This window comes from Heteronotia binoei, chromosome 6 (assembly GCF_032191835.1).
Source record: "Heteronotia binoei isolate CCM8104 ecotype False Entrance Well chromosome 6, APGP_CSIRO_Hbin_v1, whole genome shotgun sequence".
NCBI lineage: Eukaryota > Metazoa > Chordata > Lepidosauria > Squamata > Gekkonidae > Heteronotia > Heteronotia binoei.
Window position 1 is genome coordinate 143,024,009 of NC_083228.1, and position 20,600 is coordinate 143,044,608.

The 20,600-nt window shown below is 51.6% G+C and overlaps 1 protein-coding gene across 1 annotated transcript in view; it reads right to left on the reverse strand.

Annotated features, from left to right (window-relative positions):
- Positions 1 to 918: 918 nt before the first annotated feature.
- The window catches only part of LOC132574381 (uncharacterized), a 46,531-nt gene continuing 26,849 nt past the window's right edge, over positions 919 to 20,600 (reverse strand). The window contains exons 7-14 of the mRNA XM_060242744.1: positions 18,664 to 18,772; positions 18,130 to 18,270; positions 16,120 to 16,296; positions 11,906 to 12,058; positions 10,666 to 10,764; positions 9,051 to 9,156; positions 4,536 to 4,589; positions 919 to 1,061 (exon numbers count right to left, since the gene is read on the reverse strand). Coding sequence (XP_060098727.1) covers positions 919 to 1,061; positions 4,536 to 4,589; positions 9,051 to 9,156; positions 10,666 to 10,764; positions 11,906 to 12,058; positions 16,120 to 16,296; positions 18,130 to 18,270; positions 18,664 to 18,772 — 982 coding nt within the window. The remainder of the gene's footprint in view (positions 1,062 to 4,535; positions 4,590 to 9,050; positions 9,157 to 10,665; positions 10,765 to 11,905; positions 12,059 to 16,119; positions 16,297 to 18,129; positions 18,271 to 18,663; positions 18,773 to 20,600) is intronic.

Below are 20,600 nucleotides of genomic sequence, written 5' to 3' on the forward strand. Positions count from 1 at the left end.
CACAGCTCATTCCCAATAAATGTGAATCCCACACAGCCTCGGTATTTATTTGCATTTATTTCCAGATATTATCATAAACCTATTGCTTGCTCATAATTTTTTAAATGTAGATATTACACCGGGGAGCATTTCTTTCAAGGCGGGTGGAATCCCCGCTGTCCTGCTCTCCAGCTTCTCATACCCCAGACATAACCGGTCTCTCTGTTTATACATCTTTTCCGTTTATACATATCCTCCATTTATACATATTTCCACATACATATACATAGTCCTGCAGCCCAGTCCAAGGGATGCCGCTTCCAGCAGTCTAAGCTTCGCTCTGCACTGCCTCCAAGCGTCCAATGTGCCCTTCTTCCTGCAGGTGCTAGTCGTAAGAAGAGAAATATCCCCTTTCCTGGGCTGCCCAGCAGGGATGGATCGGCTCTTTGATGGGCCGGGAGCAGGGCTTTTTTTTTGTAGCAGGACCTCCTTTGCATGTTAGGCCACACACCCCTGATGTAGCCAATCCTCCAAGAGTTCACAGGGCTCTCCTTCCAGGAGGATTGGCTGCATCAGGGTTTGTGTGGCCTGATTTGCAAAGGAGTCCTTGCGATCAAAAAAGCCCTGACCAGGAGTCTTCTAGATGGCACCGGGGCCAGGAGCGGGGGGATCTAAGGGGCCTCTTGGACTCGGGCTCCGGCAAAGGTGGCCGTGGGGGTGAGCCTGCACCCTTCGTCCCCCTGATCACAGTCTGAGTCGTGTGGCCGCTGCAGCACTGCTGGCTCCAAAAGACTATGTGGACCAGCATGCTCTGGGACCGATTCAACGTTCCGATGTCCCCCTGTGGCCCAAGACAGGGCAAACAGCCAGTTCGGCCAAGGGGCCTCCTCTTCGTGCTCATCTCTGCCCCGCCCCGGCCTCCCGCTGTCGAAGATGCCGCTATCTCCTCCAGAACTTCTTGAGTCTGCCCCAGCAGCTCGTCGGCACGGTCTCCGACGACGACTCTCGCGCCAGGGCCTCCATGATCTGGGGGATCAAGTCCGTGCTGTTCTGCTCGGGCTCCCTTTTCACCAGATTGAGGGCTAAGGACGGAAGAGAGAAGAGACCACGGGAGGCCTTGCTTTAGGAAGGCAAAGGAAAAAGGATGAGATGGGGCTTGTTTTGTATTAGGAGCTCCTTTGCATATTAGGGCGCACCCCCCTGATGTAGCCAATCCTCCAAGAGCTTACAAGGCTTCTAGCAGGAGATCCTTTGCATATTAGGCCACACACCCCTGATGTAGCCAATCCTCCAGGAGCTTACAAGGCTCTTTTTTGCTAAACCCTTGGAGGATTGGCTGCATCAGAGGGGTGAGGCCTAATATGCAAAGCAGCTCCAGCTAAAATTCTACCCTGACCCTGTGAATGAATCAGGGCTTTTTGTAGCAGGAGCTCCTTTGCATATTAGGCCACACACCCCTCGTGTAGCTGATCCTTCATTAAAAGGGTTGGAACACTTTCCCTACGAAGCAAGGTTAAAAAGCTTGGGGCTCTTTAGCTTGGAGAAACGTCCACTGCGGGGTGACATGAGAGAGGTTGACAAGATGATGCCTGGGATGGAGAAAGTAGAGAAAGAAGTCTTTTTCTCCCTTTCTCAGAGTTCAAGAACTCGTGGGCATTCAATGAAATTGTTGAGCAGTTGGGTTAAAACGGATAAAAGGAAGTACTTCTTCATCCAAAAGGTGATTAACATGTGGAATTCACTGCCACAGGAGGTGGCGGCGGCTACAAGCATAGCCAGCTTCAAGAGGGGATTGGATAAGCATATGGAGCAGAGGTCCATCAGTGGCTCTTAGCCACAGCTTATCATTGGAACTCTCTGTCTGGGGCAGTGATGCTCTATTCTGGTGCTTGGGGGGGGGGTACAGTGGAAGGGCTTCTAGCCCCACTGATGCACCTCTTGACGGTACTTGTTTTTCTTTTGCCACTGTGTGACACAGAGTGTTAGACTGGATGGGCCGATGGCCTGATCCAACATGGCTTCTCTTATGTTCTTATCCTCCAAAAGCTTAGAGGACTCTTAGCACAGGGCCTACTGTAAGCTCCAGGAGAACTGGCTACATCAGGGGTGTGTGGCCTAAGATGCAAAGGAGTTCCTGCTAGAATTCTGCCCCTGACCCTATGAATGAATTAGGGCTTTTTGTAGCAGGAACTCCTTTGCATATTAGGCCACACACCCCTCATGTAGCTCTTAGTACAGGGCCTACTGTAAACTGCAAGAGGATTGGCTACATCAGGGAGGTGTGGCCTAAAATGCAAAGGAGTCTCTGCTACAAAAGTAGCCCTGGACCTGGGTGGAGGGGGGTGGACATATCCTCTGTGCTCCCCAGGAGAAAACAGCTGCTTTGGAGGATGGACTCTTTGGCTTTATAGCCCACTAGGATCCCTCCCCAACCTCCACCCACAAATCTCCAGATTTCCCAGATTGGAGTCGACAACGTATCTGGAGGAAGGAGGAGGAAGAGGAGGAGGTTGGGTTTATATCCTGCCCTTCACTCAGAGTCTCAGAGCGGCTTCCACCAACCTCCGTTCCTTTCCCCTCCCCACAACAGATACCCTGTGAAGTAGGTGGGACTCAGAGAACTCTGAGAGAACTGCTCTGGAGTAGAACAGCTCTGAGAGGGCTTATGGGCTGGCCCAAGGTCACCCAGGTGGCTGTGTGTGGAGGAGCGGGAAATCCAACCCAGCTCTCCCAGATTAGAGTCCATGCCCACAACTACTACACCAGGGGTGGCCAAACTTGCTTAACAGAAGAGCCACATAGAATAATTGTCAGATGTTTGAGAGCCACAGGACGTGAGTGTCAGATGTTGGAGAGAAGGAAGGAAGGAAGGAAGGAAGGAAGGAAGGAAGGAAGGAAGGAAGGAAGGAAGGAAGGGAGGGAGGGAGGGAGGGAGGGAGGGAGGGAGGGAGGGGGAGGGGGAGGGAGGAAGGGAGGGAGGGAGGAAGAGAGGGAGGGAGAAAGGAAGGAAGGAGGGAAAGGAGGGAGGGGAGGAGGGAGGGAGGAATGAAGGAAGGGAGGGAGGGAGAAAGGAAGGAAGGAAGGAAGGAAGGAAGGAAGGAAGGAAGGAAGGAAGGAAGGAAGGAAGGAAGGAAGGAAGGGAAAGAGAGAGGGAGGGAGGGGGAAGGAAGGAAGGAAGGAAGGAAGGAAGGAAGGAAGGAAGGAAGGAAGGAAGGAAGGAAGGAAGGAAGGAAGGAAGGGAGGGAGGGAGGGAGGGAGGGAGGGAGGGAGGGAAGCCAAATAGATGGGGGAGATGGAGGTGGAAAGAAAGCAACTTTAACTTAAAATGCATTCTTCAAGCTGCCGGGTGGCTTGGCTTGGAAAAGCGTTTTAAAGAGAGAAATGCCTTCTCCAAGCTGGCTGACAGGGCCGTGGGGGCTTCGAGTGTCACCCAATATGTATGAAAGAGCCACATGTGGCTCCTAAGCCAGTTTGGCCACCCCTGGACTATGCCAAACAGGCTCTCTGCAGAGGTTCCTGGCCTCCCCAAGCCCTCCAACCTGCAGCCTCCACAGGCAAATATTCAGCTGTTTCCCTGCCTCATGCCCCCAGCCAAGAGAAGATAGAAGAAGAAAATATTGGATTTATATCCTGCCCAATACTCTGAATCTCAAAGTCTCAGAGGGCCTCACAATCTCCTTTACCTCCCCTCCACAACAACAAACACCCCGTGAGGTGGGTGAGACTGAGAGAGCTCTGACAGAAGCTGCCCTTTCAAGGACAACTCCTGTGAGAGCTCTGGCTGACCCTGGGCCATTCCAGCAGCAGCAAGTGGAAGAGTGAGGAATCAAATCCAGTTCTCCCAGATAAGAGTCCACGCACTTCACTACTACACCAAACTGGCTCTCACGAAGATACTGGATTTATATCCCGCCCTCCACTCCAAATCTCAGAGTCTCAGAGCGGTCACAATCTCCTTCAACAGACACCCTATGAGGTGGGTGGGGCTGAGAGAGCTCTCACAGAAGCTGCCCTTTCAAGGACAACTCCTACGAGAGCTATGGCTGACCCAAGGCCATTCCAGCAGCTGCAAGTGGAGAAGAAGACAGCTGTAGATTTATACCCCGCCCTTCTCTTTGAATCAGAGACAGCGGCTTACAATCTTTTATATCTATCCCACCCCCACAACAGACGCCCTGTGAGGTGGGTGGGGCTGAGAGAGCTCTGACAGAAGCTGTCCTTCCAAGGACATCTCTGCCAGAGCGATGGCTGACCCAAGGCCGCAACAGCAGGTGCAAGTGGAGGAGTGGGGATTCAAACACGGTTCTCCCAGATAAGAGTCCGCGCACTTATCCACTACAGCAGGGGTGGCCAACGGTAGCTCTCCAGATGTTTTTTGCCTACAACTCCCATCAGCCCCAGCCGTTGGCCATGCTGGCTGGGGCTGATGGGCGTTGTAGGCAAAAACATCTGGAGAGCTACCGTTGGCCACCCCTGCACTACATCAAACTAGCTCTCCAGGGGATTGAGACCCAGCTGGGAGGTGAAGGAGGCAATGCCACAGAATCACGACTCACCTGTCGCGATGTTGCTGAGCGTCTCTTTGCTCTTGGAGCCCATCGCGATGGTTTCTAGGAACACAAATACCAGCCGTGAGCAGAGAGGGCATGCCAGGGTTGCCGTCCTCCGGGCGGGGCTGAGGGATCTCCCAGAATGACAATTGACCTCCGGACGACGCAGATCAGCCCCCCTGGAGAAAGTGGCTGCTTCCGGACGTGGACCTTATGGTCCTTCCCCTCCCCAAATCTCCCCCTCTCCAGCCCTAAATCTGCAACCCAACTGTCATGGCTCTATGAGGTAAATGCCTGTAAAAAGGAGGTGCGGGCCCTGCGGAGCTTAGACCAATTCCGCAGGGCCTGCAAGACCATCCTCTTTAGGCAGGCCTTTCCGGACTGCTGACAGAGGATGGCCGAACGGAGGATCCAACAAAGTGACTCTTTAATGATTCTTGCCATCATTTAAATATGTAAATGGATAAATAGCGCCCGGAACATCTCTGCTGCTCTTAAGTTACAGATTATATATGCTGGATTAATTTTAAGATATGTATTAACTATGTATAATTTTAATGTTGTTTTAATTGTTGTATTTTGTATAATGTTTTATTGAATGCTGTTAGCTGCCCTGAGCCTGCCTAGGCGGAGAGGGCGGGATATAAATAAAATTTAATAATACTAATAATAGTAATAATAAAATGAGTCCCCTGCCACGAGGCCTCTAAGGAGGAGCCCTGAAGATCCAGCACCAATTTCTCACACTCTGCTAGGGTTGCCAAACCTCCAGGGGGGGCCTGGAGATCTCCCGCTTTTTCCAACTGATCCCCAGCAGGCAGAGGTCAGCTCCCCTGGAAGAAAAAGGGCCGTTTTGAAGGGTAGGGTTGCCAAGGCCATAGAGTTTTCCCTCCCACATGGCTAGAGCGTCCAGGAAAACCATAGAGTTTTCCTGGAAACGCCTAGAGTGGCCGCCATGCGACATTGCCGGTGCGACGATGTCACTTCTGGGTGATGTCATCATGCCGGTGATGCCTCACCCAGACTGGGGGCTTGGCAGCCCTAACTTCATAAGAACATCAGAAGAGCCCTGCTGGATCAGACCAGTTGAGGGTCCATCTAGTCCAGCATCCTGCCTCACACAGAGGCCGACCAGTTCCTCTGGAGGGCCAACAACAGGGCAGAGAGGCCGAGGCCTTCATAAGAACATCAGAAGAGCCCTGCTGGATCAGACCAGTGAGGGTCCATCTAGTCTAGCATCCTGTCTCACACAGTGGCCAGCCAGTTCCTCTGGAGGGCCAAGAACAGGGCAGAGAGGCTGAGGCCTTCATAAGAACATCAGAAGAGCCCTGCTGGATCAGACCAGTTGAGGGTCCATCTAGTCCAGCCTCCTGTCTCACACAGGGGCCAAACAGTTCCTCTGGAGGACCAACAACAGGGCACAAGGGCCGAGGCCTTCATAAGAACATCAGAAGAGCCCTGCTGGATCAGACCAGTGAGGGTCCATCTAGTCCAGCATCCTGCCTCACACAGTGGCCGACCAGTTCCTCTGGAGGGCCAACAACAGGGCAGAGAGGCCGAGGCCTTCATAAGAACATCAGAAGAGCCCACCCTTCATTTCCACCAGGCTCCATGTTAGTGGAAATGAGGAGTGGCTGCATATGCATATAAAAAACCCAAGGCGATTACAGATTCTGGATCAGAGCTCTTGAAAAAGAAACCTTTGAACTGAAATTATAGTTGGTCTTATGGTTCTTTCTCTGGCCCCTTTTGGATATATAAGTCCTGGGGGGCCTAAAAGAAATGCTGGAAGAAGTCTGCAGTGAGTATCTAGGGCAAGGGTGGCCAAACTGTGGATCAGGAGTTACACAGGGCTCTTTCACACACACATCGCGTGGCTCTTGAAGCCTCCACTGCCCTGCTGGTTGGCTTGCAGAAGGAATTTGACTCTTTAAATCACTTCTCTAAGCCAAGCCTGCCAGTGGTTTGGCGAATGCATTTAAAGTTAAAGTTGCTTTCTTTCCACCTCTCACACCCCATCTATTTGCCTGCCTGCCTGTCTTCCTTCCTTCCGGCTCTCCAATATCTGATGTTCATGACTTGCAGCTCTCAAACATCCAACATTTATTTGATGTGGCTCTTACATTAAACAAGTTTGGCCACCCCGGACCTAGGGCTTTTTGAAGACCTACTTCTGTTGGTTGGAATGGATGCTGGCCCCTGCGCAAGACAGGATGGTGCATTAGATGGACCACTGGTCTGATTCAATGGGGCTCAGCCTCTTCTGATGAAGAAGAAGATGATGATATTGGAATTATATCCCGCCCTCCACTCCGAAGAGTCTCAGAGCGGCTCACAATCTCCTTTCCTTCCTCCCCACAACAGACACCCTGTGAGGTAGATGAAAATATTAGATTCATATCCCGCCCTCCACTTTGAAGAGTCTCAGAGTGGCTCACAGTCTCCTTTCCCTTCCTCCCCCACAACAGACACCCTGTGAGGTAGATGAAGATATTGGATTTATATCCCGCCCTCCACTCCAAAGAGCCTCAGAGCGGCTCACAATCTCCTTTACCTTCCTCCCCCACAACAGACACCCTGTGAGGTGGGTGAGGCTGGAGAGGGCTCTCCCAGCAGCTGCCCTTTCAAGGACAACCTCTGCCAGAGCTATGGCTGACCCAAAGCCATGCTAGCAGGTGCAAGTGGAGGAGTGGGGAATCAACCCCGTTCTCCCACATAAGAGTCCATGCACTTAACCACTACACCAAACTGGCTCTCAGAAGACAGACACCCTGTGAGGTGGCTGGGGCTGAGAGGGCTCTCCCAGCAGCTGCCCTTTCAAGGACCACTCCTGCAAGAGTTATGGCTGACTTAAGGCCATTCCGGCAGGTGCAAGCGGAGGAGTGGGGAATCAAACCGGTTCTCCCAGATAAGAGTTCGTACACTTCACCACTGCACCAAACTGGCTCCCTGTTCTTATCAGAGAAAGGTTTTGGCCTTTATACACTATGGCGGTCCTCCAGAGGAATTGGCTGGGCACTGTTTGAGACCGGAGGCTCCACTAGATGGACCATTCGTCTGGATAAATATATGGAGCAGAGGTCGATCAGTGGCTATTAACTTTGTCAGGGGTAGTGTTGGTTTGTATTTCTGGTGCTTGGAGGGAAAGAGTGGGAGGGCTTCTGGAGTTCTGGCCCTGCTGATGGACCTCCTGATGGCTTCTGGGTTTTGGCCACTGAGTGACACAGACTAGATGGGCCATTGGCCTGATCCAACATGGCTTCTCTTAGGTTCTTAGTAGGCTTGCCAATCCCCAGGTCCCAGCGGGGGTTCTTCCAGTTTCCCAGGCTCCTTCCCGCCCCCAGTCAGCTGGCCGGCGGGGGAAGCCCCGCCCCAGAGGACCATGTGACTTTCCACCCCTGGAGGTTTCAGTCTTCAATTGAATGGCATCCTCTTGGGATGGTGCGTCTGTGTTACTTTGAAGAAGTTGGCAGCAACTCATGAGTAGAGAGGCCAATCCCTCACTTCAGAGTCGCCAGAAACGGGGTGGTGGTGGGGGGGGAGGGAAACGTCTGCTGAGCACTTCATTATTCCCTACATGGAGATCGATTGTCATAGGGTATAATGGAGAATTGATCTGGAGGTTTCAGGGGCTCTGCGGGAGCTCTTTTTTGAGGTAGAGGCACCAAATTATCAGTATAGCATCTAGTGCCTCTCCCCAAAGTACCCCTCAGGTTTCAAAACGATTGGATCAGGGGGTTCAATTCTATGAGCCCCAAAAGAAGGTGCCCCTATCCTTCGTTATTTCCTATGGAAGGAAGGCATTTAAAAGGTGTGTGGTCCCTTTAAATACGATGGCCAGAACTCCCTTGGAGTTCAGCGATGCTTGTCACACCCTTGTTACTGGTTCCGCCCCCAACGTCTCCTGGCTCCACCGCCCAAAGTCCCCAGATATTTCTTGAATTGGACTTGGCAACCCTAGTTCTTAGGGCTCATCTGACCTTCTTATGTTCCTCCAGTTCTGCATTGTTGAAATTTAGCTTGTAATAAAGAGCCTTGAGAGCAGAGGTATCAGGTAAAGTAGGAGTAGCATTAGTAACAACCAGGGCTCATTTTGTAGAAAACTAGGTGGCGGGAGCTCATCCAGGGGAGGGACGGTGGCTCCGTGGTAGAGCATCTGCTTGGGAAGCAGAGGGTCCCAGGTTCAATCCCCGGCATCTCCAGCTCAAAAGGGTCCAGGCAAATAGGTGTGAAAAACCTCAGCTTGAGACCCTGGAGAGCCGCTGCCAGTCTGAGAAGACAATACTGACTTTGATGGACCAAGGGTCTGATTCAGTATAAGGCGGCTTCATATGTTCATATGTATGTTCAGGGATTGTTCTGCAGCTGCACCTACTATTCAATGGTCAAGGAGCTGGAACTCTCAGAAAGGTTCAGGAGCTGCGCTTCTGTGAGCTCCCCCTGCATCCGAGGCCTATTTACAACAACAGCAATAGTGGTAATGACAACAACAACGAGAAGAAAGGTGAAAATGTGCCTTGCCTAACAGCTTGATTGACGCTTCTCTGAGAGAAAGCTGGGGGTTTTCCAGGTAAGCAAATGCCTGCTCCACAAGAATGCGTTCTCCTTGCTTTCTGTAACGCTTCAGCTAGGACACAAAGGGGGGGGGGGGGGGCACAAAATGGTACAGGTGACTTCAAACCTAAGCCTTTTGAAGAGGGGGGGTGCGAGGGCACGAAGCCATCTTTTGCCGTTCTCAAAGAAAAACTAAAATAATCGTGGAACAGAGTTAGAGCCCAGTGGCGCCTTTCAGACCAACAAAGTTTTATTTAAGGTACAAGCCAGCGGTGGCTGAACTTGATTAATGTAAGAGTCACAGAATAAATGTCAGATGTTGAGAGCCACAAGACAGGAAGGGAGGAAGGGAGGAGGGAGGGAGGGAGGAGGGAGGAAGGGAGGGAGGGAGGAAGGAAGGAAGGAAGGAAGGAAGGAAGGAAGGAAGGAAGGAAGGAAGGAAGGAAGGAAGGAAGGAAGGAAGGAAGGAAGGAAGGAAGGAAGGAAGGAAGGGAGGGAGGGAGGGAGGGAGGGAGGGACAAAGGAAGGAAGGAAGGAAGGAAGGAAGGGAGGAAGGAAGGAAGGAAGGAAGGAAGGAAGGAAGGAAGGAAGGAAGGAGGGAGGGAGGGAGGGAGGGACGAAGGGAGGGAGGAAGGAAGGAAGGGAGGGAGGAAGGAAGGAAGGAAAGAAGGAAGGAAGGAAAGAAGGAGGGAGGGAGGGAGGGAGGAAGGAAGGAAGGAAGGAAGGAAGGAAGAAGGAAGGAAGGAAGGAAGGAAGGAAGGAAGGAAGGAAGGAAGGGGTGGAGCCAGGAGACTTTGGGGTGGAGCCAGGAGACATTAGGGGTGGAGCCAAGATCAAGGTTGTGACAAGCATAATCGAACTCCAAAGGGAGTTCTGGCCATCACATTTAAAGGGACGGCACACCTTTTCAATGCCTTCCTTCCATAGGAAATAATGAAGGATAGGGGCACCTTCTCTTGGGGCTCATAGAATTGGACCCCCTGGTCCAATAGTTTGGAAACTTGGGGGATATTTTGGGGAGAGGCACTAGATGCTGTGCTGAAACTTTGGTGCCTCTACCTTAAAAAACAGCCCCCCCAGAAGCCCCAGATACCTGCAGATCAATTCTCCATTATTTTCTATGGGAATAAATCTCCATAGGGAATAATAGAGTTCCCAGCAGACATTTCCCTCCCCTCCCCCCGCTTTCTGATGACCCTGAAGCGGGGGAGGGCCTCTAAACCGGGGGATCCCCTGCCCCCACCTGGGGATTGGCAACCCTATCAACTCCCCTGGAGAAAACGGCTTCTGCGGAGGGCAGATTCTATGGCATTACTACCCCTCCCTTCCCCTTCCCTCTCCAAACCCTGCTCCCCCTGGCTCCACCCTAAATCTCCAGGAATATCCCAACCTTGAGTTGGCAACAATGAATGTAAAGGAGATTCACTCACCAGTAGGGTTGTGGGCTCCGGTTGGGAAATACACGAAGCTTTGCAGGCCAAAGCGGCCATTTTCTCCAGGGGAATTGACCCTTTCGCCTGGAGATTGGTTGTAATCCCAGGAGATCTCCAGTCACCGCCTGGAGTTCAGCAGCCCTACTCACCAGACTGATGCAATAGTCCCAGGCGTTCTTTTCATGAATCGTCATCTGGACGAAGGATTTGAGGAATGCGTCAACTTTCTTCAGACCTTCCTGGGAGGCCTACATAGGAACATCAGAAGAGCTCTGCTGGGTCAAACCGGTGGTCCATCTAGTCCAGCCTCCTGTCTGACACAGAGGCCAACCAATTCCTCTGGAGGGCCAACAACAGGGCAGAGAGGCTGAGGCCTTCCCCTGAGAAGAACATCAGAAGAGCCCTGCTGGGTCAAACCGGTGGTCCATCAAGTCCAGCATCCTGTCTCACACAGTGGCCAACCAATTCCTCTGGAGGGCCAACAACAAGGCAGAGAGGCTGAGGCCTTCCCTGAGACAAGAGCCCTGCTGGGTCAGACCAGGGGTCCATCCAGACCAGCATCCTGTTTCACACAGTAGCCAGCAGTTCCTCTGAATGGCCAACAACAGGGTATAGAGGTCAAGGCCTTCATAAGAACATCAGAAAGGCCCTGCTGGTTCAGACCAGTGATGTTCCCTCTAGTCTAGCCTCCTGTCTCATACAGTGGCCAGCTAGTTCCTCTGGAGGGCCAACAACAGGGCAGAGATGCCGAGGCCTTCTCCCGTGAAGAACCCCAGAAGAGCCCTGCTGGATCAAACCAGTGGTCCATCTAGTCCAGCATCCTGTATCACACAGGGGCCAACCGGCTCTTCTGGAGGGCCAACAAAAGGGCCTAGAGGCCGAGGCCTTTCGCTGATGTTGCTTCTTGGCTCAGCGCTTCTGAATGTGGAGGTTCCCCTCAGTCACCATGGCTAGTAGCCACTGATAGACTTAGCCTCCATGAATCTGTCTAATCCTCCTTTACAGCTATGCATTCCTGTGGCCATCACCCCAAAGCTGCCATTTCTCTCCAGAGGAACTGACCTCCACAGCTGGAGATGAGTCACAATTCTCATCTCCATTCTAGAAGGTTCCGTCTCTCAAATCATGCTTCCAAATACCTTCTTGACCCATCCAAAAGGACAGGGAATGATTGGGGCTGAGCCACGTCCAATTCCAGGTTTTCGAGGGCTCTGGGCAGACACTGCTTTCTACCACAGAGCCCCCCACATGTCTTTTTTTGGTGTAGTGGTTTGGCCAGTTTGGTGTAGCGGTTAAGAAGAAGAAGACTGTAGATTTATACCCTGCTCTTCTCTCTGAATCAGAGTCTCAGAGCGGCTCACAATCTCCTGAACTTTCAGGTGAGCTCACCTGGACCACCTGGGGGCTCCCGTCAAACAGATGCACCATGAGCGGCACCAGGCTTTGCATGGCGAGCTCCTTCATGTCCTTCTCCTCGTTTTTGATGATTTCGAACAGGCAGTTGAAAGCGCAGATGGCTGCCAGTCTCACTTTGTAGGATGCCTGAGCTCGGCCGGCGGCAAAGGAGGGGAGAAATGCAGTCAAGAGCCGCTGCCTGTCATGGAAGAGCAGTGAACCGAGAGCAGGGGGCCCTGCCGTGGTGCCCATAGAATCATGGAATCATAGAGTGGGAAGGGACCTCCAGGGTCATCTCGTCCAACCCCCTGCACAGTGCAGGAAGCTCACAAACGCCTCTCCCTAAATTCACAGGATATTCATTGCTGTCAGATGGTCAACTAGCCTCTGTTGAAAACCTCCAAGGAAGGAGAGCCCACAACCTCACAAGGAGGAAGCCTGTTAGAATCATAGAAGAGTTGGAAGGGACCTCCAGGGCCATTTAGTCCAACCCCCTGCACAATGCAGGAAGCTCACAAATACCTCCCCCTAAATTCACAGGATCTTCATCGCTGTCAGGTGGCCATCTAGCCTCTGTTTCAAAACCTCCAAGGAAGGAGAGCCCACCACCTCCTGAAGAATCCTAGAAGAGCTGGAAGGGAATCTCTAGGGTCATCTAGTCCAAACCCCTGCACAATGCAGGAAGCTCACAAATACCTCCCCCTAAATTCACAGGATCTTCATTGCTGTCAGATGGCCATCTAGCCTCTGTTTGAGAACCTCCAAGGAAGGACAGCCCACCACCTCCCGAGGAAGCCTGTTCCACTGAGGAACCGCTCTAATGATCAGGAATCATAGAATCATAGAGCTGGAAGGGACCTCCAGGGTCATCTCGTCTAACCCCCTGCACAGTGCAGGAAGCTCACAAATACCTCCCCCAAAATTCACAGGATCTGCATTGCTGTCAGATGGTCAACTAGCCTCTGTTGAAAACCTCCAAGGAAGGAAAGCCCACTACCTCCCAAAGAGGAAGCCTGTTAGAATCATAGAAGAGTTGGAAGGGACCTCCAGGGCCATCTAGTCCAACCCCCTGCACAGTGCAGGAAACTCACAAACACCTCCCCCTAAATTCACAGGATCTTCATTGCTGTCAGATGGTCAACTAGCCTCTGTTGAAAAACCTCCAAAGAAGGAGAGCCCACCACCTCCCGAGGAGGAAGCCTGTCCCACTGAGGAACCGCTCTGTCAGAAAGTTCTTGCTAATGTTGAGCCAGCATTCTTGCTTTCCCGCGGCCTTTGTTGCTCTCGCACCTCTTTTCTCGCTCTCCTTCCGCCTTCCCCACTCTCCTACCGCCTTCCCTGCCTTCATCTCTCCTCCACTGTGCAAGCAGTGGGGTGCGGCAGTGCCCGGGAGGAGGGCAGGGGAGGGGCAGGCCTGCCTATGGAACCCCAGGGTCATCTAGTCCAACCCCCTGCACAATGCAGGAAACTCACAAGCACCTCCCCCAAAATTCACAGGATCTGCATTGCTGTCAGATGGTCAACTCGCCTCTGTTGAAAACCTCCAAGGAAGGAGAGCCCACCACCTCCCAAAGAGGAAGCCTGTTAGAATCATAGAAGAGTTGGAAGGGACCTCCAGGGCCATCTAGTCCAACCCCCTGCGCAATGCAGGAAACCCACAAATATCTGCCCCAAAATTCACAGGATCTTCATCGCTGTCACATGGCCATCCAGCCTCTGTTGAAAACCTCCAAGGAAGGAGAGCCCACCACCTCCCAAGGAGGAAGCCTGTTAGAATAATAGAAGAGTTGGAAGGGACCTCCAGGGCCATCTAGTCCAACCCCCTGCGCAATGCAGGAAACTCACAAACACCTCCCCCTAAATTCACAGGATCTTCATTGCTGTCAGAGGGCCATGTAGCCTCTGTTGAAAAACCTCCAAGGAAGGAGAGCCCACCCCCTCCCAAGGAGGAAGTCTGTTCCACTGAGGCATGGGCAGTGTTCCCTCTAAGCTGAGTTAGTGTGAGCTAGCTCACAGTTCTTTAGCCCCCAGGGCACACATTTTTTTTGTCTTAGCTCAGGGAAAAAACGGCCCCAAAGCAAGCTAATTGACGCAGCAGCTCACAACTCTGATGCCAGTAGCTCACGAAGTAGAATTTTTGCTCACAAGACTCCACAGCTTCGAGGGAGAATTGATTCTGGCCCACGGGCCACCCATCCCAGCTTTGGACAGCTGGCTCACTGGAGAGCCAGTCTGGTGTAGTGGTTTAGCGTGCGGACTCTTTATCTGGGAGAACCGGGTCTGATTCCCCACTCCTCCGCTTGCAGCTGCTGGAATGGCCTTGGGTCCGCCATAGCTCTCGCAGAGCTGTCCTTGAAAGGGCAGCTTTTGTCAGAGCTCTCTCAGCCAGGGTTGGCCCTAGACTGTCCGGCACTCTAGGCAATGCTATCTTCTGGTGCCTTCCCCCACCCAGCTCTGATAATGTCACTGAGTCACATGGCGGGGTTGCCCAGTTTGGCGCCCCCAGAAGGTCGGCATTCTTGGCAACCGCCCAGTTTGCCTAGTGGCAGAGTCGGCTCTGCTCTCAGCCCCAGAAGAAGAAAAAGCAGAGAAGAAAAAGAGCAGCAGTAGTAATTAGTGATTATATTTATACCCCATCCTTCACTTAGAGTCTCAAAGCGGCTTACAATCTCCTTCTCTTCCTCTTCCTGCAGTCGATGCCTTGTGAGGGAGATGGGGCTGAGAGAGCTCTTTTGAGAAAACTGTGACTTCAGGGGTGGAATCTTAGCAGGAGATCCTTTGCATATTAGGCCACACACCCCCTGATGTAGCTAATCCTCCTGGAGCTTACAAGGCTCTTTTTTTTTTTGTAAGCTCTTGGAGGATTGGCTACTTCAGGGGTGTGTGGCCTAATATGCAAAGGAGCTCCTGCTAGAATTCCACCCAAGGCCACCCAGAAGAGAAAGAGATGTAGAAAAGTGAGTTTGCAATCCTCATCTCCTCACCCCCTCCCAATACATGCAGACGTGGCTGCCCAGCTGGACTAAAGCTGCCAGATCCCAGGTGGGTAGCACAATAAAAAACGCAAGCGAGCGACCAATTTACTAAGAAATATATAGAAACCAGTCCGAATGTCCAAAACATGGACGTTCAAGTCCCAAAGTAGTGTAGCGACAAGTCAATCGATTAAGTACTTGTTTCTTTCCGGTCTTCATTTCACATCGGCTACAGTCCAAATGTCCAAAACATATACGTTCAAGTCCCAAAGTAGTGTGGTGACAAATCAATCGATTAAGTACGTACTTGTTTCTTTCCGGTCTTCATTTCACATCGGCTACAGCACGGTATGAGGCTTCTTGCGCAAGAATCCTCATACTGAGCTGTAGCCGATGTGAAATTGCTGCTGGAGACGCTCTGCGTCCCCTTTTTAAAAAAACTGATGTAAAGAATCTATATAATTGAATCGATATTGGTCCCAGGTCTGATGAAGACTGGAAGGAAACAAGTACTTAATCGATTGGCTTGTCCCCACACTACTTTGGGACTTGAATGTACATGTTTTGGACATTTGGACTGGTTTCGATATATTTCTTAGTAGATTGGTCACTCGCTTGTATTTTTTGTTGTGTTATCCATTATAGTGACCTCTCTCGGATTGTATTCTAAACCCCAGGTGGGGGCAGGGAATCCCCTGGTTTGGAGGCCCTCTCCCCGCTTCAGGGTCATCAGAAAGCAGGGGGAGGGGACGGAAATGTCTGCTGGGAAACTCTATTATTCCCTATGGAGACTTATTCCCATAGGAAATAATGGAGAATTGATCTGCAGGTATCTGGGTCTCGGGCGGGGGGGGGGGGTCTCTGTTTTTAGAGGTAGAGGCACCAAATTTTCAACATAGCATCCAGTGCCTCTCCCCAGAATACTCCCAAGGTTTAAAAGGATTGGACCAGGGGGTCCAATTCCCTGAGCCCCCAAAATGGTGCTCCTATATTTCATTATTTTCAAAGGAGGGAAGGAGTTTAAAAGGTGTGCGGTCCCTTTCAATGTGATGGCCAGAACTCCCTTTGGAGTTCAATGATGCTTGTCACACCCTTGCTCCTGGCAACACCTCCAAAGTGTCCTGGCTCCACCCCCCAAAGTCTCTGGGCTCCACCCCCAAAGTCTCCTGGCTCCACCCCCAAAGTCCCCAGATATTTCTTGAATAGGACTTGGCAATCCTAAGCTGGACTCACATCATCGAAGAGAGGGATGACCTGATTGGCCACTTCCAAGGTGAGGGGGCTGACTTCCTGACTCTCTAGGCTCTTCAAGAGGTACCTCAAGACCTTGAGCGCCTTTACGTTGACTGCTCGGTTCGATTCCTTCAGCCTGGCCAAGATGTCCGGCAAGGCAGGCTCCAGCTTCGCCATCTGCAAGACCACAAAATGTTGTGTGAGGAAAGTCTCACAGAATTTAGGTTTGGAAATTCCTAAAAATTTTGGGAGTGGAGTCTGCGGAGGGCGGGATCCTGCAGGCCTGTTTTGCCCGTGATGACGTTCCACACACACATGCCCCCCTAGTACAAAGACCCCTTGCCTGCATCCTACATCAGGAACATAAGAACATAAGAGAAGCTATGTAAGATCAGGCCAATGGCCCATCCAGTCCAACACTCTACGTCACATAAGAACATAAGAGAAGCCATGTTGCATCAGACCAATGGCCCATCTAGTCCAGCACTCTGTGTCACATAAGAACATAAGAGAAGCCATGTTGGATCAGGCCAATGGCCCATCCAGTCCAGCATTGTGTCACATAAGAACATATGAGAAGCAATGTTGTAGCAGGCCAATGGCCCATCTAGTCCAGCACTCTGTGTCACATAAGAGAAGCCATGTTGGATCAGGCCAATGGCCCATACAGTCCAACACTCTGTGTCACATAAGAACATAAGAGAAGTCATGTTGGATCAGGCCAGTGGCCTCTCCAGTCCAACACTCCGTGTCACATAAGAACATAAGAGAAGCCATGTTGGATCAGGCCAATGGCCTCTCCAGTCCAACACTCTGTGTCACATAAGAACATAAGAGAAGCCATGTTGGATCAGGCCAGTGGCCTCTCCAGTCCAACACTCTGTGTCACATAAGAACATAAGAGAAGCCATGTTGGATCAGGCCAATGGCCTCTCCAGTCCAACACTCTGTGTCACATAAGAACATAAGAGAAGCCATATTGGATCAGGCCAGTGGCCTCTCCAGTCCAGCACTCTGTGTCACATAAGAACATAAGAGAAGCCATGTTGGATCAGGCCAATGGCCCATTCAGTCCAGCATTGTGTCACATAAGAACATATGAGAAGCAATGTTGTAGCAGGCCAATGGCCCATCTAGTCCAGCACTCTGTGTCACATAAGAGAAGCCATGTTGGATCAGGCCAATGGCCCATACAGTCCAACACTCTGTGTCACATAAGAACATAAGAGAAGTCATGTTGGATCAGGCCAGTGGCCTCTCCAGTCCAACACTCCGTGTCACATAAGAACATAAGAGAAGCCATGTTGGATCAGGCCAATGGCCTCTCCAGTCCAACACTCTGTGTCACATAAGAACATAAGAGAAGCCATGTTGGATCAGACCAATGGGACATCCAGTCCAACATTCTGTGTCACATAAGAACATAACAGAAGCCATGTTGGATCAGACAATGGCCCATCCAGTCCAACATTTTGTGTCACATAAGAACATAACAGAAGCCATGTTGGATCAGACCAATGGTCCATCCAATCCAACATTCTGTGTCACACAGTGGCCAATATATGTGTGTGTATACACACACACACACACATATATATACTGTGGCTAATAGCCACTGATGGACCTCTGCTCCATATTTTTATCCAATCCCCTCGTGAAGCTGGCTATGCTTGCAGCCGCCACCACCTCCTGTGGCAGTGAATTCCACATGTCAATCACCCTTCGGGTGAAGAAGCACTTCCTTTTATCCGTTTTAACCTGACTGCTCAGCAATTTCATCAAATGTATTGTGAGAAAGGGAGAAAAGGACTTCTTTCTCCATCCCAGGCATAATCTTGTCAACCTCTTATCACGTCACCCCGCAGTTGACATTTCTCCAAGCGAAAGAGGAAGGCAGCTTGCACCAGAAGGAAGTGCCCGAATATGGGAGCCAAGCCACAGAACGAGAAGAACGGGATCTGGCATCGGAATGCTGCAAAAGCCCCCACAGTGGCACAGTGCCCCTCGTACCTTCTCCGGATAAGCTGCCAGCTGAAGCATGCCATCCAGCGCCAGAGACCGGAGCTCCACTTTGGTTGCATTCAGTTGTTTCCACAGCTGCCGGATGATCTGGTATTCGGTGATGTAGTTGAAGGTTTGATGGCGAAGGAGCTGGAGGAGACGGGGAGAAAAAGCAGAGAGACGTTCACCGTGGAATCCACCCTACGAAGCAGCCGTTTTCTCCAGCATAATTGATCTCCGTAGTCTGGAGAAGAGCTGCAATGCTGGGAGATTGTTTGGCCTTTAGGGATTGCGTTATAGGGCGCTCGAGGATGAGAGGGATGCTTTAGGCCAGGGGTGTCAAACATGCAGCCCGGGGGCCGAATCAGGCCCCTGGAGGGCTCCTATTAGCAACTGGCTGCCATCTGCTTCCTTCTCCCTCTCTCTCGCTTCCTTCCGCATCACAGTCTTCCTTTTCCAGGCTCTCTCAATCGTTCAGGAGCTAAAGAACAAAACCTCTGTTTTCTCCCTTTCTTGAATTGGACTTGACAACCCTTGTCTCACCTCCACTAGGAATGTCATCACAGTGATGTGCCGGAAGTCTTCTGGGTTCTCCAGCGTCTTCAGGAGATAGGGTAGGATGCTCGCGCAATCCTCGTTCCTGATCATGGCTCTGTGGAGGCAAACAGAACAAGCGGGGGAAGCCGCAAGGATTTGTGAGGGTCACTTCATTTGCTTCTGTATCCCCTTCCTCAAACTCTTCCTTCCTTCCGGCTTTCTTGTATCCTATCCCCTTTCCTTGCTTCCTTCTCTCCTTCCCACTCAACAACCTATCTTCCCCTCCGCCCAGTCTTTAGCTTTATTTACTCAGATCGAATGACTTGTCATTCCCTTCCTATAGAAGAAGATGATATTGGATTTATATCCCGCCCTCCACTCCGAAGAGTCTCAGAGCGGCTCACAATCTCCTTTACCTTCCTCCCCCTGTGAGGTGGGTGGGGCTGGAGAGGGCTCTCACAGCAGCTGCCCCATCAAGGACAACCTCTGCTAGAGCTCTGGCTGACCCAAGGCCATTGCAGCAAGTGCAAGTGGAGGAGTGGGGAATCAAACCCGGTTCTCCCAGATAAGAGTCCACACACTTCACCACTACACCAAACTGGCTCTCAGAACACAGACACCCTGTGAGGTGGGTGGGGCAGGAGAGGGCTCTCACAGCAGCTGCCCTTTCAAGGACAACCTCTGCCAGAGCTATGGCTGACCCAAGGCCATGCTAGCAGCTGCAAGCAGAGGAGTGGGGAATCAAACCCAGTTCTTCCAGATAAGAGTCCGCACACTTAACCACTACACCAGACTGGTTCTCCAACTATAGCAACTAAAGTGGTACCAGAGAGCAGGGGTGGCCAGCGGTAGCTCTCCAGATGTTTTTTGCCTACAACTCCCATCAGCCCCAGCCAGCATGGCCAATGGCTGGGGCTGATGGGAGTTGTAGGCAAAAAAACCTCTGGAGAGCTACCGTTGGCCACCCCTGTCATAGAGTTTTCCTCCCAAATTGCTACAGTGTCTGGAGAAACCATAGAGTTTTCCCTGGAAGCTCCTAGGTTGGACTACTGCAACTCGTTCTATGCAGGCTTGCCCTTGGGACTGATCCGGAAACTCCAGCAGGTGCAGAATGCAACAGCACGATTGCTGACTGAACTGCCTGTACTGGCAAGCAGTCGGCCGCTGCTGTGCAGTCTGTGCTGGCTACCAATCGAGTACCGGATCCGTTTCAAAGTTCTAGTATTGACTTTTAAAGCCTTACGCGGCCTGGGACAGACATACCTGCAGGACCGTCTCTCCCCATACAAACTCCGGAGGCCACTACAATTGGCCAACCAACATATTCTTATTATTCCCGGCCCAAAGGACGTCTAGCTTGCCTCAACCAGGGCCTTTTCGGTCCTGGCCACAACTTGGTGGAATCAGCTCCCTAAGGAGATTCAGATTTACTACCCTTCTGGAGGGCCTTCAAAATGGAGCTGTTCCGCCAGACTTTTGGCTGAGGCAGGCGGGCGTCCTCAGTCCATCTAACTCGCCTCCCTGCACTGACAACCATCCTGATAACTAGGGACTGGGCCGACACTGTTGGTAATTGACATCCAAGACACCTATGATTCCTGTCTCTCAATCTCTGAATTATGCTCATACCATCGACGGCGGGTTGGGGTCACCTCCAAAGCGGGAGAATCCCCACTCCACCCAGGAACTTGGCTGCCCTGTCAACATGGTGCCCATAGAGTCAGGTGTGGCTTTTCTTCAGCAAGACTTCCTTCTGATTGGCTGTGCAGTTTTTTAAAACTGTGTATGGCTCAAGGTAAGCTGCAGCAGCCATTTTGTGGCTGTTGCCATCTCTTGCCATTTTGTGGCTGGTGCCATCCCCTGCAGCAGCCATTTTGTGGCTGTTGCCATCTCTTGCCATTTTGTGGCAGCCATTTTGTGGCTGGTGCCATCTCCTGCGGCAG